Source organism: Anastrepha obliqua, unplaced genomic scaffold (assembly GCF_027943255.1).
Source record: "Anastrepha obliqua isolate idAnaObli1 unplaced genomic scaffold, idAnaObli1_1.0 ptg000009l, whole genome shotgun sequence".
Taxonomy (NCBI): domain Eukaryota; kingdom Metazoa; phylum Arthropoda; class Insecta; order Diptera; family Tephritidae; genus Anastrepha; species Anastrepha obliqua.
Window position 1 is genome coordinate 337029 of NW_026562178.1, and position 22196 is coordinate 359224.

At 35.4% G+C, this 22196-nt stretch overlaps 1 protein-coding gene across 1 annotated transcript in view; it reads right to left on the reverse strand.

Moving 5' to 3' along the window:
* LOC129251163 (uncharacterized) overlaps positions 1 to 18087 on the reverse strand; it is a 118833-nt gene extending 100746 nt beyond the window's left edge. The window contains exon 1 of the mRNA XM_054890523.1: positions 18058 to 18087. Within this exon, the coding sequence (XP_054746498.1) occupies positions 18058 to 18072 (15 nt within the window). The 5' untranslated portion in view covers positions 18073 to 18087. The remainder of the gene's footprint in view (positions 1 to 18057) is intronic.
* Positions 18088 to 22196: the final 4109 nt, after the last annotated feature.

Consider the following 22196-nt stretch of genomic DNA (forward strand, 5'->3'; position numbering starts at 1 on the left):
GAAAAATCGATTGAAAAATTGCGTTTAAAAGCTGATGGAAAACATATGTATTTGGGTTACTCTGGATGAAACAACGTATATTGAAAAAAGATCAGTTGCGAATTTTGTTTTTGGCATATTGGATGATGAAAATGAGCGCGGAGAATCTTATTTGTTGAACTTTAAAGAATTAGACAAATGCAACGCTAACACGATCGCAACATTTTTGACTGAATCATTGTTACTTTTATGGCCTAAAGGTATGTAAATCTTTACCTAAACACCTTTTTTTTGCGTTTCTTTTGTATTGAAGGAATTCAATATGAAAATGTTATGCTCGTTACTACCGATGCTGTTGCATATATATTATAATTTCGGCAATGAAGTCCCTTCAAGTTTTATTCTCAAAAATGCTACACGTTACATGCTTTGCCCATGGATTGCATCGATTGGTAAAATTTATTCGTTCAGAGGTCCATGAAGTAAATTTGTTGATATCAAAAGTAAAGACTACCTTCGTCAAAGTACATATTGGTATTTTTATCTATAGTTCAAATTCTTATATTGAAAAAATCATTAAATTCCTTCACAGTCAGCAGCTCGACGACAGCTGTTTAAGCAAGCAAATCCGAACATTCCACTGCCACCCGAACCAATTGTCACTAGATGAGGAACTTGGCTACAAGCATGTGATTACTATGCTGACAAATTTGACGCTTTAAAATCGGTTGTTGATTATTTAAATGATGCAAATTCGGAATGTATTCGAGATGCAAAAAAAGCGTTTAGAGAGTCCAATATTCGACAAGATTTGGCATTCATAAAAGCTAACTTCATGTTCATCGCAGACAATATCAAAATATTAGAATCATAAGGACTTGAATTGAAAAAGTGTAAAGGGCTGTATGAAGAAGTTCATTGTATCTTAGGCACAATGACCGACGACCGTTTTTTGAAGAAGTTCGAAGAAGTGTTATCTCGGAATGTTGGATATAGTTCTTTGCTTGAAATTAATGATATTTTGAATGGAGATTCACGAGTTAGCGCTTCAAATGAATACATATATAACAGCATTGACACCATGTGAAATAACATTTTTTAAATTTTCTGTTGCTACATCGGTGGAATCAAAACTTTCCTTCTCAACCTACAAGTCAATTTTAACTGACAACTCGTTCGATAGTCTGAAACAACATCTTGTTTTGACTTGCAAAAATGAATTACTATAAGTATCTGGCTAACTGAAATAAAAATGTTTACTAGCCCAGGAGAAAAAACTACCTTTTTTGCATTTTCGGTAGTTTTTGAGAGATTTTCGAATATCATTTTGGGCTTTTTTTGCATGTTTTCATACAAATTTTGTCTTTTTTTGCATTTTTTCGTGCATATTCCAGAGTTTTTCATGCATTTTTGCATGCATTTTTTGGCCTTTTATTTTGCATGACTATCACAGCTTTAATCATGGCATAGTCGCGCATATTTGTTTTCTGAACTTCCAGCAAAACAATGCTTATTAGTATATATGTACAAGTTAACCCAAACCAAGTTAACGAACTCTTTACTTCTTATATTCTTTTTAATAAAATTGCTTACTCAATTTTCATATTGATTTCTGCAATAATGCAAGTATTAAAATTACTTACTCAATTTTCATATTGATTTCTGCAATAATGCAAGTATTATAAAGTTGCTTATTTAAGTTCCTAGAATTAAGTCACGCCACAATTTTTATTAATATAAATTAAGTATATTAGTTTACTTGTTTAAGCGGCTTTTTGGTTTTGGGAAGTTAGTGAATAAAGTGCGGTCAGTTGGACCGGTAATAAAAAAATTTATTTTTTTAGAACTTATATTTTACAAGTTCTTAACTGGCGCCCGAGCAAAGTTGGTTTATAAGTAACCATCGCGATTAAGCAAAGAACGAGGCCCCCGAGTATCCTTGCGGAAAAAAGGACGCGTTTTGGAACGCAGCCGCTTTGCTAGTGAAAAACTTAAATTAACCAAACGGTTTATGTGTAAAAACGAAAAAAAAACACACACGCTATTCAAAGCTGTGAATTAAGAACACAACATTTAAAATAAAAATTTTAAAGTAAAAACATTAAAATAACCAAACGTTTTATGTAAAAAAACAAAAAGCTAATAATAACTGTGAACTGAAAAGTGCGAAACCGAAAACAAAAATTTGTAAAGTGAAAACCACAGAAGACCTAAGGGTTTATATAAAAATACGCGCGAACTAATATTATGAATCTGCAACAAAAAACCTAAAATAAATTATGGACAAAAACTGAGCAAGGATAATTCTGTGAAAGTGAGAAGTAGCCCTGATACAACAAAGAGGATTTTTCTGTGCTAAAACTGTGATACGCCATAGAGGACCCTTCAACACCAGAACGAGAGCAGCTCTGTATTTAGTATAGTAAGCTATCTAATACTCGTAATTAAGAATTATAAAAATAATATTTAAGTATCCTTTTAAACATATTACGTCTTTATTTTCCCCATTAAATAAGAGGAAAAAAATCTCTAAAAACAGTTACTTATGCTTCAGTTAAAATTTTTTTTTTTTAAATGGCAAATCCGAATAATTTGGTAAGGCCTCCCACACTTCCCTCAAATTCCGCTCCTAGTACTTCGCAAAATGCTCAGTTAAGTTTAGACGATTTAAGAGTTCTTATTCCGGATATAGCGGTGGACGTTTTTAGAAACCAAGGACTTCAGGCTATCCGAGAAACTCTCAATCCAAACGCTGGATTAGCCAATATTAGGGACCAACCAATAGACAGACAGGAGGAAAATCTAAATGATATGGACAAAATACCGGACGTCGTGAAATCTTTAAAAGAATTCTCTGGGCAACCAGGAGAATTTAATTCGTGGAAGAAAAGTGTGGACAGAATTTTGACAATATACGAACCTATAAAAGGAACGCCGAAATATTACGGAATTTTGAGTGTGATCAGAAATAAAATCACAGGTAACGCTGACATAGCGTTAGAATCTTACAACACACTGTTAAATTGGAGTGCAATCTCCCAATGCTTAATCACACATTATGGGGACAAACGTGACCTATCTACTCTGGAATATCAGATGACAACTCTGGTACAAGGTAGTAATAGCATCCAAGAATTTTACCAAAAAGTGTACTCACATCTTTCACTAATATTGAATAGATTAGGATGTCTTGAAATGGGTAATGAATCTCTTACTCTGCTGACAAAGGCATATAGAGATAAAGCTCTCGACACCTTCATTAGGGGTTTAAATGGCGACTTGCCTCGCCTCTTAGGGATCAGAGAACCGGTGGACTTGCCACAGGCTCTTCACCTTTGCCTCAAGCTGGAGAATCAAAGCTTTCGCTCGAACCATGCTTACAACGGAAGATGGAAACCACCTTCACAGGAATACTCAAAGCGAAACTCTGGACAACAGCAGAAACCAATATTTCACCCACAATTAGCCTATGTTCCGCAACCAAGGCAATTATTTTTTAACCAACGAGAACAAAATAACGCGATCCCTCCTGGCCCACCTAGGCCACAGCCAAAGCCAGAACCCATGGAAGTGGACTCAAGCATGCACTCTCGTAGAATAAATTATATGAATAAGCCACAACCAAACCAACATTTTGGAAAAAAGCCACAACAATTCGGTAATCATCAACAAGCAAAAAATCAGAGAACGTATCATATTAATACGACTGGAATAACAAACGAACAACAGTTAGATGAGGATAAGCAGTTTGGCGAACCAAGTGGCATCCATTTTTTAGCATGAAGTAAGGACGGAGAGCGGAAAGACGCTAAAATTTTTATTAGATACAGGATCAAGCAAAAATTATGTTAAGCCGGAATTAGTGAGTAAGCGTATAGCAAATAAAAATCCATTTTTTGCCAGGTCAATAGTAGGCGACATAAAAATTAGCGAGCATACATTTGTAAAACTCTTTAAGTTAGTTAATAAAATAAAATTTTACCTAATGCCCTCTCTAAAAACATTCGATGGTATTTTGGGGAACGATACCCTTAGGGAAATAGGGGCAGTTACCTATACCAATGAAAATATTATGGTATTAAGTAAAGGTTTCAAAGTAAACCTTAAGCAACTCCCGACGCAATGTGTAAATGCAATAAACATCGAAGAGGAAAATTTGTCAAACGAACAAAAGAAAGGAATGAAAATAATTGCAAATACATATAGTAACCTTTTTTCAGAACCGGATGAAAAGCTTACGTATACAACTAGAGTAGTGGGCGAAATTAGAACCACAACAAACTCGCCTGTGTACACGAAGCTCTACCCTTACCCTGCTTCATTGAAATCCGAAGTAGAGAGTCAAATAGAAAAGCTTCTAAAAGATGGAATCTTAAGACCATCTAGGTCTCCGGTATGGATAGTTCCTAAGAAACCAGATCAAACTGGAAAAAAACAATATAGAATGGTCATAGACTATATGAAGTTAAATTCAATCACAATTGCCGACAGATATCCCATTACAGAGATTTCAGAAGTCATCTCTCAACTACGAACTAGTAATTTTTTTTCAGTTCTCGACCTTAAAAGTCGATTCCATCAGATTCCACTAAAAAAATCTGATATGGAAAAAACTGCGTTCAGCATAAATAATGGAAAATATGAATTCACACGGCTGCCATTTGTCCTAAAAAACGCACCGTCAATTTTCCAGCTTACGCTTGACGATGTCCTACGGGAATACATTGGAAGATGCTGCTATGTTTACATAGATGACATCATTATTTTCAGTAAATCAGAAGGAGAACATTTTAAACACATAAAAAACATACTCAAAGCTTTGGAAGAACCCAATACGAAAGTGCAATTTTTTCAAATGCAAGTTTTTCAAAAAAGAAGTAGATTTTTTAGGCTACGTTATTACACCCCATGGGATTAAAACTAATCAGGAAAAGGTTAGGGCTATACAAAATTTTCCTGAACCACAAACCCTTAAAAAGCTTCGTAGTTTTCTTGGCATGTCAGGATACTATAGGCGGTTCATCAAGGACTACTCAAAACTTGCCAAGCCCCTGACATCCCTTTTAAGGGTGGAGGGAGGACGAACGTCCAAAAATAAATCCGCAAAATTACGAATAAGTTTAAATGATGATGCCAAGGAATCTTTTGCCAAAATAAAGAATGCACTCACCTCAGAAGATTTAGTACTTGCTTACCCAGATTTTAGTAAAGATTTTGAGCTAGTAACAGATGCCTCAAACTTTGCTATCGGTGCAGCCCTTTCACAAAATGATAGACCAATATCATTTATCTCTAGAACTTTAAATAAAACGGAGGAGCATTATGCGGCTAACGAAAAGGAAATGTTAGCTATAATATGGGCTCTGAACTCTTTGAGAAATTACCCGTATGGGTCGGTTAAGGTCAAAATATTCACAGACCACCAGCCGTTAACCTATGCGCTAAGCAATAAGAATAACAACAGTAAAATGAAGAGATGGAAGGCTATACTCGAAGAGTACAATTACGAAATGTTCTATAAGCCAGGAAAGGCGAATGTTGTAGCAGATGCTCTATCTAGGATAACGGAGCAAGAGTTAAACACGCTATCAATAGCCACGAACTCAGACGAAAGTTCGGCTCATAATTTAATCCTTGGTGTTGAGGCACCTATAAATGCCTGTAATGCCATCTTATCAATTTAAAATAATATTCCCCACGTACCACCGTCATATTATAACAGAACAAGATTATTGCGAGGAGAAATTGATTTCCATTTTGAAGAGATATTTAAATCCATCAGTGATAAACTGTATAAAAACGGACGAACAAATTATGGGAAAAATACAGGAATTGTACCCATTACACTTCCTGAAATACAAAATAAGATTCACCCAAGTAATGGTGGACGATATAATTAGCAAAGAAGAACAGGAGAATATCATAATCAGGGTGCATGACAGAGCACACAGGAACTGTAAAGAAAATCGTACTCAAATTCTTGAAAGGTACTATTTCCCCTCAATGGCGAACAAAATTAAAAAAATTATAAAAAAATGCGTAATTTGTAAAGAAAACAAGTATGATCGTCACCCAATGAAACCCAAAATCCAGCCAACACCCATACCACGTTGCCCCGGTCAGATATTTCACCTAGATATATTTGTGGTGGGAAAGGAACTAGTGCTAACAGCAATTGATAAATTTTCTAAATACGCTATGGCAAAGCCCATAAAGTCCAGAGCGGCAGAAGACATACGGCAACCTCTAAGAGACATTCTCTTTTCACTCATTCCTGAAACGTTGGTCATGGACAAAGAAAAATCCATGATAGAAAATGAGATCGGAACACAAATTTTTCGAACAGCTCCATATACAAGTTGCTCTAACGGACAGGTCGAACGATTCCATTCAACACTGCAAGAAATAATGCGTTGTCTACAATGCGAAAAAATACACCGGTCATTCCAGGAATTATTAGAAAGAGCAGTAAAAGAATATAATTTTTCAGTGCACACAGTTACAGGGAAAAGACCAATGGAAATATTCTTTGGTAGAAGAGTTAGTAGCAGCCCAGAGTTGCTAGAAAAAGACAGGCAAGAAACAGTGAAAAAACTCTCGGAAAAACAAGCTACTGACCTTGCGTACCACAATAAAAATAGATCTTTTCCCAAGGAGTATGTAAAGGGAGAGGAAATATTCGTTAAAATAAACAAAAGATTAGGAAACAAGTTGTCAGCTACGTATCGAAAAGAAATAGTTGCCCAGAATTACAACACGACAGTAAAAATTAAACTGGCCGAGTCGTACATAAAAATAATATCAAACAGTCATGATAAGGCACTCATAGATACATTATACTTAATACCTTTCGTTACAGGACAGAACATGTTAACCTTTACAATCTTGACGCTGGTACTAGCAGTTACTGCTCAGCAAATCTTTGTACATACCCATCAAGACAGGAGAAGTCAGGACAATTAATCACTATAATAAAATCCTACATTTTATAAATTTAAAGGCGTATGAGGAAACAATAGCATTAATTTCTAATAATCTTAACACATTAAAGGGAATAACATTTGAAGATGAGCGACTTCTGGAAACGGTAAATCAAAATCTATATTAATATTGCTGAAAGCAAGAGTGAATAGTATAAGTCAAAAAGGGGACTAATTAACGTCTAGGAAAAGGCTTAAAGTACAATACATCGCCGGCTCCATGGACAGCGACGATGAACAGGAAATAAAAGACGCGTTAACCAAAATAAAGGACAATGAAAACGGCACCTACAATAAACTAAGTGACTTGACGTACATAAACAATTTCATGACCGAACAAATGACTAACATAACTGCCCATATAAACAAACAACAAACTTTAGTCAGTAGATAAATATATTAATGAGTTCAAGGACGGTGCACAGAATAAAATCAAAACACTGGAAGACGAAGTCCGATTTATCGAACAGACTTATAGTAAGGGAAAATGGGGAGTTGTGAGACACAGGGAGTTGTGAGACATTGTTACCTTTCGGCATTATTCATTTGTTTGCATTCGATTTAAGTGTCAACAAGTGTTCTCGATGCGATCTCACTTTTCAGCTAGCATTGGTCATATTTACACGCATTCGGCGCGTCTCTCCAGTTACTGTGTTTTGGAATTTCTCGGTAAGTTTTTTTCATCATTTGTTTTGCGATACATTCGATCAGTTGTTGAAGCAAATTGCAAATGTTAATATATACAAACTATTAATTGTCCTATTAGCTTTGAATTTACACATTCACTTGGGCATGAACGTTCGATGTGTTTATGACTACGCGGCCATTTATAAAAAAAACGATTTGGGGAGTTGTAAGACAACAAATGTGGGGAGTTGTGAGACACCGTTTTTTTCGACGTTTTAACGCATCTTTCATAAGTACCTCGCAATATTCATGCATTGTTTGTATATATATCATGTATATATATCATCTGCAAAGGTGCAATGCCGAAAAAGTTAAGCAGAAACAACTCCATTCATTGCAATGTATGCGATCGAGCTGTGCACCTAAAGTGTGCCAATTTACGAACTGGTTATTATACATGTTCTCACTGCGAATCATCAGATTGATGGCATTGCATTTTTTATACACTTTTTTATAACAATTGTCTTTTCTTTTTTATTTTTCATCTTAATCAAGAACTAACAACTAAAATAAGTTATTTTTATTGATTTAAGCCATGGTGTCTCACAACTCCCCACATTTCTGTATTTTGTATTTATTATATTTTATATTATTATATACAATTTTAATTTTAAGGAAAATTGTAGTTTTGTTAAATAGGCCATACCAATAGCTTCCAGTATTCATTGACTAAAGATTCCATCGTTGACATATGCAGAATATTAAGATTTTGAGTAATACGGGTCAAAAAACAAAACCCGTCTCACAACTCCCCATTCTCCCCTATAAACAATGACATATCGCTTTTGAATAACCATTTTGATAACATAGGACAAATTATATTTTCCAGCAAATTGGGAATTATTCCCACGGACATTTTGACGCAAAAGGAACTTAGTTTGATTAACGACTACGATAGCTATAGCAATACGAAAATTGCAGTACTTTTCCAAGAAAATAACATTATCCTAACTTTACTAATACCTCAATTCTCTCCTAGTCCTCTGGCCAAAATCCAATTTGAACCATTACCAAATATTGCAAACAAATCAGTGTTTTTGAACCCATCAGAAATATTATTATAACAGATAACTCTAATAAAATTTATAGTATAAATGTGAAAGACAAATTAGAAAAAAACTTGATTTCATTAGATAATGAATGTATTGCAAACATTTTAAAATTTAAGGAAGCACAATGTAAAGTGGAAATTTCAGTAAAATCTGAAGTAGTAGAAATGGTACAAGGAACACTCATATTTAAGAACTTTAAAGGAAAAATAACTCACGATTGTAACAAATTAGAAATAAGACAAGAAGGAACCTTCCTCATTAAGTTTGAAAATTGTAATATTAATGTTCTGAATAAAACCTATACAAATGTAAACTTAAAAATGTACGAAACACTCGTATTATTTAGTCACAAAAATCAAAGAAACTAAAAATGCTACAAAATTGGACTTACAAATTGAAAATCTATATTTAAAACAAATACAACATGAAGATACCATCAGAAATTTAGTAGATGAAATAAAAAAATGAATGTAATTAGCTTAAGTTCAGATATATCTATTGTACTTTCAGTTATTATTGCAACTCTTATTCTCGCTTGCATTATTAAGTATAGACAAAAACTGTATTTATCACCTTAATCAATAATAACTACCGAACATATGCCAAACACCCAAGCGGGGCCATTTCTTGAAATTAAAACACCATAATTCAATACTCGATTGCGGGCAATCGATTTAAGAAGGGAAGAGTTAACCCAAACCAAGTTAACAAACTCTTTGCTTCTTATATTTTTCATTTATTCTTTTTAATTAAATTGCTTATTCAAATTTCATACTGATTTCTGCAATAAGCTTATAATGGAAGTATTATTATGTATTTCTGTTAAATTTTGGTGGAAAATATGGCCCCTATTACGAGTTGCATTCGATCTTCGATATTCGTTGGTTGTCGAAGATCGAAAATCGAATGTCAATTTGGTATTATGAGCGGTGCAATGCGGTCGAAATTTTCGTTGAATACCGAATTTAGAGTCGAATGCAATTTTGCTTTCGATTGTGTAGCGTATTGTGGGAAAACTTGTTAAAATGTAAGTTGTTTGCGATTATTTATGGTTTTATAGTAACCAAATAATAAATATATACTAATGTTGTTAATTTTATGCAGGTCGAAAGTCTTGAGTACCAAACAGCAATTAGAAAGGCTAGTTGCATTAATGGAAGAGAATCCACAATTCGCAAAAGGGATTTGCACCAAAGTTCAAGCAGCAAAAAAATGTAAGGAATTTACAACGGAGCTGAATTGCTTGGGACCACCAGTTAAAACGGCAGCAAAATGGATTAAGGTTAATAAGGTTTTTTTTTTGTGATGTTTATAGAAATACATTTTTATTTTCCCTTGGCAGGTATGGGCTGAAATACGTAGAGAAACTGAAATACATATTTTTTTCGAATGACGAATAATTGAATAAAGAAAATTTATAACAAAAATAAAACAGAAACTGTGGCGTAAAGGATTCTATTTAATACTTTTTAGATTTTTCTATAATATTCAAGAGATTTCATCTCTTATGCTGTATATGCTATAAAAATGTGCTTTTCTTTGTTGTAGATCAGCCTCTGTACTACTAAATTGTATCCATCTTTGGCAAATATAATTTTCCAGGACATCTATTATTTCCGATAGCATAACGGACACAGTGGGTTGAGCAAGTCCTAGCATACCTTCATTACCAATACTCAATTGGTACGATCCCTGATCATAAAATCGCAGAACTGTGGCTAGATTTAAAATATTTGGAATGGATTTGGCTCGAGTGCACTGCTGCAACTGGTTTTCTGTACTGGACAGTAGGTTCATAAACGCCTCTTTAGATAATCTAAAGTTCTTTAAAAATCTGTAAGAAAATTTCTGTAATATTAAGTACGTCAACACATTTTGAAAATTCTAAACGTACTCAGTGGAAGCCATTTCTAGGGGGTTGAATGCGCCCCTCAACTGTTTTCTACTTCTAGCTAGTTCCGCTAATCTTTCATCGTCCGATAAATCGTCGAACCACAACTCCGTTGCACTCATTTTCACAAAAAATACTTTTTTTAACTTTTAAAAATGTTGTTAGCAAAGAATTTCAACACAATCGGTTTTTCTTTTATTTTGATTTGCTGTATCAGCTGAGAAAAAATTATCTATTGTAAATGCGTCGAGCGATCGAAATTCACAATAGTCCTATTCTTCAACGAATGAGCACCATAATACCAAATGAAAATTCGTTCGATCAGCACTTTCGACTACAGTCGAAGATCGAATGTTGCTCATAATAAAGGCCTATGTTTGTGGTGAACTCCGCGCGCAAAACGAGTACCTCTCAAAATTCCATGCGTTGCTGTCATTGAGACTTCTCTATACATTAACATTCTCTGTAAGGTGCAGAGAACGTTAATGTATAGAGAAGTCTCACGAGCTACGAATAGTGTGAATTGTCAACAATGGAGTTTAACCGCCGCCGTGGTGTGGTGAAACTTTTAACAGAGCTGATTACAGTGAGTTCTCTCCTTAGTATATTGGCTCTGCATAGTTTTTGGCTCTGTAGGAAATCAAATTGACGAGTGGTTGATGGAATTTCGCAAGGCAATATGCAGTTTTATGTTCCCTTGATAATGAAATTTTATTCAATTTATATTTTCAAACAAACTTAAATGTACAATCAAAGAAACATATATTTGAATTATAAGCGCCAACATTTATAATCAAAGTAATAATACGTTCACATATAAGTAGATGATCTACTTTTTCGTGCTTAACTCCCAATCCGTAATTAAAAAGCGAGATTTCCCATACAAAATTTTTCCCCCAAAATCTGAGATTATAAAATAATCCTACACAATAACCATACTTTTAACATACAGACCCGTGTTTTCTGTGTAATAGATCATTATTTTTACGAGTGTAAAACTAAATAAAGTAAAAACTAAATAAAAAGAATGCCAGCAAAGAAAACAGGTTTGTAGACATAATTCTAATAAAATATTTCTTAGGTATTATTAATTATGCATTCATTTAACAGAAAAAAGCATGTGTCCTTTTATTACTTATTATAAAATGTAATATAGAATTTCAAATGCGTATTGCTGCCATAATTTTTTGAAACCTCAGTAAACGTCGTTTACGGATTTCCTCCAACTGTTTATTACTAGTAGCCAATTGCGCAATTAAATTAGCTATTCCTTCTCCTTGCCTATTCTTAATATAGTTAATAATAAATGAACAATCCAAAAACTACACAATATTCCACCACAGCAATTTCTATGAATAAAAACCTTTCAAAGCAGTATTCACAGCTGTTTGTTCAGCAGGTAATCTGCCATGTGTGAACGCGTAGATAAACTTTGTGGATTTATTGGTAATTAATGCATATGTGAACGTACCTTAACTTTAATGTTCGTTCCCTTAATTTAAAAAGAAGAATTTAAACAAAATACTTAATAAACCGACCTCACATTTTGCTGCGTGCGTTTTAGTAAATTTACAACTCTATGCAAACAGGCGCTGAACTGTTTCAACTATTGTACAGCACAACAAAAAAAAAAAATCATTGATAAGTTCGAGCTCATATTTCTATGAGCAAAATACTTTCATTCGTAAAACGAGTCGCCCATATGCCAATTTTTCTCAACGATGACAAAAATTTACGTCTAAGATTGAAGAACTCAAATCAAAATAATCAATACTGGAATATTTCTTACAGAAATATTTGCCAATATTTGGTAAATCGTGAATTTTTGACATGTCGAATGGTTGCGGCTCCGTATATATGTTTGCACCCATTTATGTATGTAAATATGTCTTCTAAATGCTCGACAGCCGCAGCTGCTGTGAGTCTAGTGCGCGAATGAGCGTAAAGTTAGATTCAGTCAGCAAAAAGTAGCTTATAAAAAAGTTCTGTCACGGACATTTCGATATTAGGAGAAAATTTCAAAACAATTATTTTATGTTCTCTGATAGTAGGTAAATAACTCATTAGTATTTTACTTTACATATGTAGTTCGCCAATCGATGAAAAGTGCACAAAAACATATGTACATATATATCTGCAGAGTTAGAAACTTACTCTGAAATCAGAATGCGGCTTATTTGGAGGTTACTGAACATAATTCAGCCTCGGATGAAGCCCAAAGTGCCAAATATACTGAATATTGAGCTCCTGTGAGCTGTGCAGCGCTGTTCATGTCAACAGAAAAAAACGGCAAATTGTTGAACTAATATTTTTCAGTCAATATATACTTGTTATTTCTAAAATTTCACATATCGAATATTAATGTACTATTTCTTAGTAAAACCCTAAAAAGGAGTTTAAATAAATTATGAAGCAATTTTGTTAACGCTTCATAATTCATAATATTTGGCACAATGCTGTGTCTATGAATGCACGCTGGATTTCTTGAGAAATTTTAGCGAATCGTAATATTTTTGCTGTGGCAAGTGCCCGCAACCGCATATGTACAAACATATATAAATTCACATATTTGAATTTGCATATGCCATCTTCCTGTGTGCCTGGTAATGAATTAATTCTCTATGAAAGATTTGTTTTGTTTTACGGGAATAAAAAAAAGTTTTAACAAAAGATGCCTTATAGACAGACATAATATGTTTATATTTTTGGATGATGTGCCCTTTCTAAGTCACTATTAAACTTAGCATATTTGTTTTTTATGACAAAGTGCCTGTAGCTAGTCTACAGCGTTAACATTCTTTCTTCCTTCATACAAACGAGTTTTACTCAACTGCAGTTGAATTTCACCAGTTGAACGAGAAGAAGGAAAACGAAACTCCATGGTGGTCCATTGACATAGCTAATCTTAGAAGGGAATGCAGATCTATGTATAACGAAGCGAGGAGAACCGACTCGTGGGATGGATACAAAGAATGCCAAAGTAGATTTAAGTATGCCATAAGGCCAGCAAAAACATCGTAAAGGAGAGACTTCTGTCAAAAGATAAAAAGTGTTTCGGAGACTAATAGACTCCGGAAAGTACATAGTATCAACAAGTCCCAGCAACCTTAGCTACCTCATAAAGGAGAATGCGACTGGACAACTAGCAGTGAAGAAACACTAGAATTACTAATGCAGACACACTTTCCAGGTTGCCTCTGTAAAGAAGGCAGTAGAACCCTCCCTATAGTTCACAACGAGAGTCCCCCAATAGGTTTTATAACGGATGATAACATAAAATTTGCCTTTGGCAGCTTCAAACCTTACAAATCACCGGAACCAGATGGAATCAGCCCCGCTGATTTGCAACATACAAGAGATATGATTGCACCTCGCCTTAATTTTTGAGGCAGCGATACGACTTAATTATATCCCCAAGAAATGGGCAGAAGTAAAAGTGGTATTCATTCCCAAAGGAGGGAAAATCACACATACGATACCGAAGGACTTCAGGCCAATTAACCTATCATCCTTTTTGTTAAAATCCTTAGAGCGGATGCTAGGTGTGCATATCAAAGGACAGATTAGCGACAAACTATCACCTTCCCAACATCCATATAGCAAAGACAAATCAGTGGAAACACTAGCCCACACAGTTCAAAAATCACTTCACTATAAAGAATATACCCTCGCTGCGTTTCTAGACATCGAGGGTGCCTTCAATAATATATAATATATCCGGAAGCAATTAACACTTCGATAACGGAAATGGGAGTAAACAGTGCACTAGTCTCGTTTATAGAACGAATACTAACTGAGCGAACGATAAGAGCAAATTTGGGTGACACATCCATTAAGGAATTTCCGATCGGGTGTATACCCCTAGGTGAGGTAATCTCTCCATTTATGTGGAACCTAACTGTCAATAATCTTCTACAAAAACTTGAAAAAATGGGAGCTAAAATAATATCATATGCCGATGATATTGTAATAGCAATCTTGGGGAAACACCTTCCAACATTATGTGATCTCCAAAAAAGATCTCTCAACAGATTACACAGGTCGACAGCATCTCAGATCCAGAAACTGGTCTATATATTTTCGAAGGATTTTGATGCGATGAATCGAAATCTGGCCTCAGAATTGCTCTATCGGCTCTGGTTTTCGAGATATCCTAACCTAAAAGTGCAAAAAACACCGTTTTTGCCCATATTTAAGGTTATGTAGCCTTGCAGATGTTTTCTTTCACCAAAATTAAAGGACAGCATCTGTAAATACAAGCCTTCTTTTTTCAAATGGCGTTGAGTTTGCTCAAATATCATTTTTTTTCGCAGAGATATCGCATTTTGAAATTTTCATGTTTCTAAATTTTCCTACACCTGAAAATCGATTAAGATAACATAGACATAAAATTTTGTCTCACACCATAAGTGTGCCAGATTTGGATTCAGCGCATCATAAACCTCCGGAAATATAATATATAGTCTCGTTTCTGGGTCTGAATGTTGGGTAAATTTTGTCGGCGTGTGTTATTACTTTGGTATAAAAGTCGAGGACTAGAAGTAAATCCGGAGAAAACGGATCTGATACTGTTTAGTAGGAAACATAAAGCACCTGCTCTTCAACAAATATTCCTAGGAGGGAAACCACATAGAATAACAGAAAGGGCAAAGGCGCTCACAGTCGCAGATAGAGCACGCAAAGCTACGTCCGCGTTGTACTCTTGCGGAAGGCTTATTGGGAAGAAATGGGGATTGGAACCCAGAATGATACATTGGCTTTACACAGAAGTGGTTAGGCAAACTCTCTACTATGGTATTGTAATACGGCGGAATGCCCTTGAGAAGGGTGTGAACATCAAAAAACTTGACAAGGTTCAAAGACTATCATCTGTTCTGATAATCATGCGTTTCTGAATATAGCCAAGGCTTTGGTAGGGCCTGGCCTTGTGTCTCACGAGCTCAACGAAAAAAACGAAGAAAGTCGCCTTAAAATTGCTGCTATGAAATGGTTCCTATACATGAATATGAAGCAAAGAAAGGAGTGGGTGGCTCCAGCAGATACACCAAAACCAAGAGCCAAGCTGGATCTTCATCCAAAGAAAATCATGATATGTGTTTGGTGGGACTGGGAAAGGTACACTAGGAAATGCTAAGAAAGAATACCACGGTCAACAAGAAGCTCTACATTACCCAGCTACACCGCGTGCATGAGGCTATTCGACTGAAAAGACTTGATCGACGTGGTCAAACCATACTCCTTCACGACAACGCCAAACCGCACTTCACAAGCTCCCATCGGAGGTCAGCATCCGCCTCATTCTCAGGACCTTGCACGGACCGATTACCATATTTTCCGCTCCCTGGCAAACCATATGAAGGGCGTTACCTTCGATAACAAAGAGGTCCTTAAAAACTGGCTCAACAACTTTTTTGACACCAGACAAGCGAAGAAAACATCAACACAACCATTCCTCATATTAGTTCGTTGCACCTGAACAACGACTTGTTGAAAGCAGGAATGATAGAATTACACTGTATACAGAGTACTAAAGGTGGCGTCGTCCGAAAATCGCTATTTTCGCAATTTCTGTATTCTGCACACCATGGATTAGGAAAGCGTAAAAACACTTGTGGAATGAGCGGTCACAATAGTGCTGTTAAGTTGTGTTTGACGTGAAAATTAGTGCAGCTCATGAAAGTAACCGCTTTTAAGAGTGTATTAGGCAAGAATACAAAAGAAAAAGTAATCAAGTGAATTTTGAAAACATGGAGTTTTCTTCGCCGAATGGAAAAGTGTATACATCTTTTAGTACTATAGATGAAAATTGATTAGAAGATGTTGATGTAAATACATATTTTATGTGATTTTAATAAATAATTTTACAATTCAGGTGACAACCAATTGTTAAAACTACATATATCGCAGGATTCAGACATTTTCACAATATAATGGAAAGGTTCCCGATTCACCCTAGAAGCCAAAAGTTCAAAATTCACTTCCGAAACTAATTACTAGGAACTATGTCGAAAAAATCGAGATATACAAGTTGAACTGCACTAATAAATATATTTACTTATAACCATAGATTTTGAATCGAAATGATCACCATTTGCTTTTACACAAGCCTTCAAACGATTAGGCCATTCAACTATTGCAGCACGCACAGTTTCCATGGATATTGACGTCGCTGCTTGAACCAAAAATTGTTCGAAACTCCCCAAATTTCTGTGAGGTCTTCGACAGGTCATGTTCTCCGGTTCTAACCACAAACGGTAGTCCAATGGATTCAGATCTAGACATCCAACCGGTTAATCTACTGCGGCTATGAACCCAGAAATATTGTGTTTTAGCCACTGCTGGGTGGTTTTTGCCTTATGGGCTGGAGCGGAATTTTACTGGAAGATCCAATGCATTCCATTGAAGAGAGTGCTGCTCAACTGCTTAACCACGCATTGAAATAAATTCTCCTGGTACACTTTTGTCCCGGTCTTAACCACTTTTTGCAGAAATGAAGAGATGTTACACCCTTACAAGACACTCCCCACCTAACCATCACGGTTAATTTTTTCATTTTTGTATGTAAAAGAAGTTTATAAAAAGCATAAAAAATGTAAATATCGTTTTTTTATTGTAAAACTAATTTCTGAAAATATCCTAAGTTTTCGAGCTCTAGACTACCGGGACCCCTTAATCTATAATATAAACCCCAGGACCTGTCCATCCCACCTTTGGATCAAATATTTGACCCCAGTCCTGTCTAAACTATATACATATAACTCAGTAGGTGAGCAAAGGTAAAGGTAGCATTTTTACTGAAGGCAAAAACCCGGAGCAAATATCTTCATCCTACCGACCAATCAGCCTGAGATGGTTTCTTCTGAAAGGTATAGAAAAAATCCTGAATAAGCATATTAAAGAGGTAAATCTAAAAAACCGACCGCTGTGCATGATCAGCTTGCCTATCAACAGGGCAAGTCCACAGAGACTGTAAAACATAGCTTTACAAAAAAGTTAGAAAAGGCTCTGAGGTTTAAAAATATAGCCATGTGTGCTTTTTTGGCATCTCGGGGCAATACATTGAGTCAAACAGTGCAACTGGTCATGATGAGCAGGGCCATAAATCCACGGATTAGCCGCAGGGTTTTGCCATGTTCAAGACAAAAAAGTCAGCATGGAATACAAGAGGAACACGTAAATCAATTATGGCCACTAAATATTGCCTTCAGGGTGGTGTACTTTGTCCTCTTCTGTGGCTCTCGGTTATAGATGGACTCCTACACATGCTGAATGACCAAGGGTTCGGATGATTTGTTGACCTACATCTCAGGAAAACATGAAGAAACAATAAAAGATCATATGCAACGAGCCCTGTACACAAAAGTGGTGCGGCAATAAAGTATTTTTTATTAGAAGTAGTATAAGTGGTAAGTGGTATTGAATCCGAATACCCACAGTTAAAGTATTCAGAAATAGTGGAAGAACTTACCTTCCAGGAGTTCATGGCGGCAATTAAGGTCCGGCAAATTAAATCCCAGTAGAGCTCTTTAAACACATGAGTAATGAAAATCTCCTTACCATATATCAGTTGATTTGCAAAATCTGGAATGAAGAACGCATGTCAAAGATGTGGGAAATTGGAATAATTTGCCCTCTACACAAAAAAGTAGACATGTTGATCTGTGAATCTTCAAAACAGCTTACGACAGCATAATTAAGAACCAGCTCTTGTCAGCGATGGCAGAATTCGGTATTCCCGATAAGTTAATTCGTTTAACACGCTCGACCATGTAAAATATAAGGAACGTAGTAAGAAATCAGAATAATTCGTCGCGAGAGTTCGCCATCCTGAACGGACTTCGGCAAGGGGATGGGCTCTCATGTCTCCTCTTGAATATTGCCCTTGAAAAGATTATCAGGGACTCTGCCATAAACACAAAGGGAACTATTGATTTAAATCGATTCAATTGATAGCTTACGCGAACGACATAGACATAATCGCATCTTCGCTGCCGAATTTGAAAGAAGCCTTCGCAGGTATTGAAAGAGCAGCAAAATGGATGTATATATACATATATATACTTGCCGCGCAAACCCTTTTTGAGTGTTTGGCCGAGCTCCTTCTCCTATTTGTAGCGTGCGTCTTGATGTTGTTCCACAACAGTTTCAAGCCGACTCCGAACGGCAGATATTTTTATGAGGAGCTTTTTCATGGCAAAAATACACTCGGAGGTTTACCATTGCCTGCCGAGGGGCGACCGCTATTAGAAAAATGTTTAGGAAGCAATGACAAAATGAAAAATCTTTAGGAAGCAATGATGGAAAACAAAAGCAACTTTTTAAGCTCTGGAGAACTTCAATGGCACTATAGTGTATGCAAAAACAACCTCCACATTCATAATTAAAATGAGTAACAACAAATATAAGATATCCCATAAAAACTTGGAAATAATCAGAAACAAACGAAAACTAAGGTAACATTGGCAATCTACACGTTCACTGGACATTTAAAAAGTTTGAATATAGCAATACAAGAAATAAATGATGAATAAATGAGAACAAATGTGAAATGTGGATTCGGACGAAAAATTTGAAAAAAAATATCGCATCACTACTAGAACTACTAACTAAAGGGGTTTCCAATAAGAGGTGTTGTTTTGATATTCAAAGAAAAATGCTTTCTTTAATATAAATGATAGAGTGTTTATTTCATTATAAAGAGGAAGGTATACCATTAACAGTGGAAAATAACATGAGGCAAATGACTGCCACGACCACGCTTACAGGACAATATCCTTTTCTTAAAATTTTTCACAACCGAATTGCAAAATGGCTGCCCTATGTCCTCGATAGCCTCACGAATTCCATCTTTGAGGTCTTGAATCGACCCTGGGCTGTTGGCGTAGACCTTCTCTTTCACGTGGCCTCAAAGAAAAAAGTCACAAGGTGTTAAATCACAAGTTCTCGGTGGGCAATTGTGATCACCTCTTCGAGAAATAACACGGTCCGGAAACTTTTCCCGTGAAATATTAATAGTTTCGTTGCTTGTGTGGCACGTAGCGCCTGGCCTTAAAAAATCGTTAATCATCTCTCGATAGCGATAGATAACACCTGTTATGGGAAAACCCTTTATATGCTTGTGAAGGCATGCAAAAAATTAGACAATGTATCCATGCACCAACCTCCTCTAAAGCCAAGGGCAAATTCTTGGGCGAACACTCCAACAGAAAAAGCAAAGTACTCGCTGACCATTTAAACAAAAAACATTTGCAAATCAACATAATAGCGAAGACATTGATAACTCTGAATTTCATGTTCACTTTATAAATAACAATTTTTTTACCAATTAAAACAATAGCTTCGAAAGAAATACGTATAGCAATGGAGACAAAAATTTACGTGACTATATCCCCAGGATACGACGGAATTACAAGAGGAATTCTAACGTTACCTGACAAATCCAGTCTATTCTTAAGAAATATATTTTATTCAGCATTACGAATGAAGTATTTTCCACTACCTTGGAAAGTTGCCGAAATCATTGCAATACCTAAACGACATAAAGACACCTCTGAAGCTTCTTCTTCTTATTTCCATCATTATCAAAACTTTTTGAGAAACTTATACTTGACCTCATACTAAAGGCGCGAAACTTAATTAATTGGTGGAAATTCGGATTTCGTTGAAAACATTCAACAATGGAACAGGTACATCTATACTACAGGGTTTGCTTTTTGAACCACCTATTTTTTTGAAAATGGTAACACAAATGACATGTCAAATGTGTTCATAATTTACTTAAAGGTTTGACATTTACGAAATGGGACGCTATACTTTGAACAAAATTGGGAAATATTGAAAACCTATTTCGAAAGTGGTGAGTCTTCTTCTTCCTTTCTGATTTTCACGTCGGTGGCTACGTAAATAAGCAAAATTGTCGGATTTGGGGCTCAGAAAATCCACACGTTACTGTAGAGAAGCAAATGCATCCACAACGAGTCACTGTTTGGTGCGGTTTTTTGATCTGGCGACATCATCGGGCCATTTTTTTTCGAAAATGAGCGAGGAGCCGCGGTTACAGTAAATGGCGAGCGTTACCGAGACATGTTCAACGAGTTGTTTCCAAAAATTGAAGAGGATGACATGGACGACATTTGGTTTCAACAGGACAGTGCAACTTGTCACAATGCCAAAGTTACTCGAACTTTTGGCTACCGTTTTTGAAAACCGAATAGTCGGCCGAAATTCCGATATCAATTGGCCGCCTCGGAGCTGTGATTTAAGCCCGTTGGACTATTTTTTGTGGGGAGCCGTTAAGGACAAATGCTATGCGAACCATCCAGAGACGATTGATGCTTTAAAACACGAAATCGAAGTTGCCATTCATGAAATTGGAGCCCAAACAATCGAAAACGTGCTTAAAAATTGGGTTGATCGATTGGCCTACTGTAAAGCCAGTCGTGGCAGTCATTTGAACGATATTATTTTTCACTCATAAATGACAATGTTCAATCTTCAAAAAAAAAAAAAAGTTTAAAAAAATATTGATTAGTTTTTTTGTATAGCCGATTCAAAAAGCAAATTTTACATGGCCCACCCTATATCAATACAAAATTTTTTGCCTTCGAAACAAATCATCAATGTATATGCTATAGTGTTGCCAATGAGCATCAGCATTGCAATATTGTGGCAATCATTGAGTGGCTCGAACAAGCCAATATTCTCGAAGGGTGTTTTCCAAATTTAAAAGTATCGTATAAATACTGTATTAATACATTATACATTGCATTAGTAAAATATTGATTCCTTGTAAAGTTATGCTGGCAGCCTTGTTGGCGTTTTGGAACATTTTACTTACTTTGAATATTAAAAATTAGATGAAATTATCTTACAATGATTAAAAAAACAATTTGATAAAAGCTATTTTTTCCTTTATACATGTATACATATTACATCAGCTTTTTTAGAACATTAACAATACTTTTGGGAACAAAATGCATCGTAAATGATTTCAAAGTTGCGATTAGAAATATGTTATTTTGCTCGAACACAAAGCAACAGGCATTTTGGGAAACGCATAAATGTGAGAAATGCGAATCTAAAGTTAAATATAATTATTTGTTCATTTTTGTTAACACATGTACCTTGGATTCTTGGACCTACCTTATTCGAGATTTTCGTTATCCTTTTAAAACGTAGATATATTTATGTCTATATATTAGCAAATCAAGAAGGTAGCACAAAATTAAATCGTATTAAATTATGTATTAAAGTACCAACATACAAACCTGGACATAAGAAATATTATATTAATCATACCTCATCAACATAATGGTTAAGAAAACTTTAATTAAAAAATAAATAAACGTATAAAGCTGGATAAAATGTGTTTTTATATGCTGGATTTAAACAAGGCATTCATAAACCAATTAAAAAAGAAAACTAGAACTTAATGGAAGTGTTCAATCTATCTGACGAACCAGCTGTCCAAGTAAACGCTTATTTCTACATATGCAGTATACTTTGGTACATTACCCTACAAAAACCAAATATCGCGTTCTGAATGTACTGAAAATAAACTAAATTTTATATCTGGTTTTTGCCGTAAAATCATATTCCGCTATGAAG